Source organism: Buceros rhinoceros, unplaced genomic scaffold (genome assembly GCF_000710305.1).
Source record: "Buceros rhinoceros silvestris isolate BGI_N320 unplaced genomic scaffold, ASM71030v1 scaffold36211, whole genome shotgun sequence".
Classification (NCBI taxonomy): domain Eukaryota; kingdom Metazoa; phylum Chordata; class Aves; order Bucerotiformes; family Bucerotidae; genus Buceros; species Buceros rhinoceros.
The window spans coordinates 1,137-1,820 of record NW_010394256.1 but is presented as its reverse complement, the minus strand read 5'-3'; the positions used below and the strand labels follow the sequence as shown (position 1 = coordinate 1,820).

Genomic DNA, 684 nt, shown 5'->3' with positions numbered 1-684 from the left:
GGTAGACTGAGGCTGTGCGATGTCAGCTGCCCCCAGGTGCTGTGGGGTGGCCTTGGCTCCAGCCCAGCTCCTCCAGGCCATGGTGGGGTGTGCTGGGACCAGGAGAGTACCTCTGGCCAGGCATGGGGTGGCAGTGTCTGGGGTGATGTGGCAGTAAACACCTGGGTGTTGATCTCCTGGGTGCCATCAGGCAGTGATGTCCTGGATGTTGATGGGGTCATGATACCCTGGGTGCTGCTGGGATGGTGATATCCTGGGTGTCAATGGGGTGGTGATCTCCTGGGTGCCATCAGGGTGGTAGTGCCCATGTGCCAGTAGCCAGCAGCTCATGCCACCCCCAAGCACTTGGCATGCCCCAGCCCACCCCAGGAACAGCTCTCCGCATCCATCTGGTGCTGGGTTTGGAGATGCTGACCCCCATCTCACCAGGCTCTGGGGACTCCTGTGGGATCTATGCTGCTGCTTCCATGTAACCCTCCAGCTCCTTACCCATGGCTTGGGGCATGTGTGGCCCTTGTGTGACTTGCAGGTGGCCCTGGGTCAGGGAAAGGGACCCAATGTGAAAAGATCGTGCAGAAGTATGGCTACACCCACCTCTCCACGGGGGACCTGCTGCGGGCAGAGGTCAGCTCAGGCTCGGAGCGGGGCAAGAAGCTGCAGGCCATCATGGAGAAGGGCGAGCTG

General features: G+C 61.3%; 1 protein-coding gene across 1 annotated transcript in view; it reads left to right on the top strand.

The window, feature by feature from the left end:
- AK1 (adenylate kinase 1) overlaps positions 1–684 on the top strand; it is a gene marked incomplete at both ends in the record, with an annotated part of 2,096 nt that overhangs the window by 283 nt on the left and 1,129 nt on the right. The window contains one exon of the mRNA XM_010145182.1: positions 530–634. Coding sequence (XP_010143484.1) covers positions 530–634 — 105 coding nt within the window. The remainder of the gene's footprint in view (positions 1–529; positions 635–684) is intronic.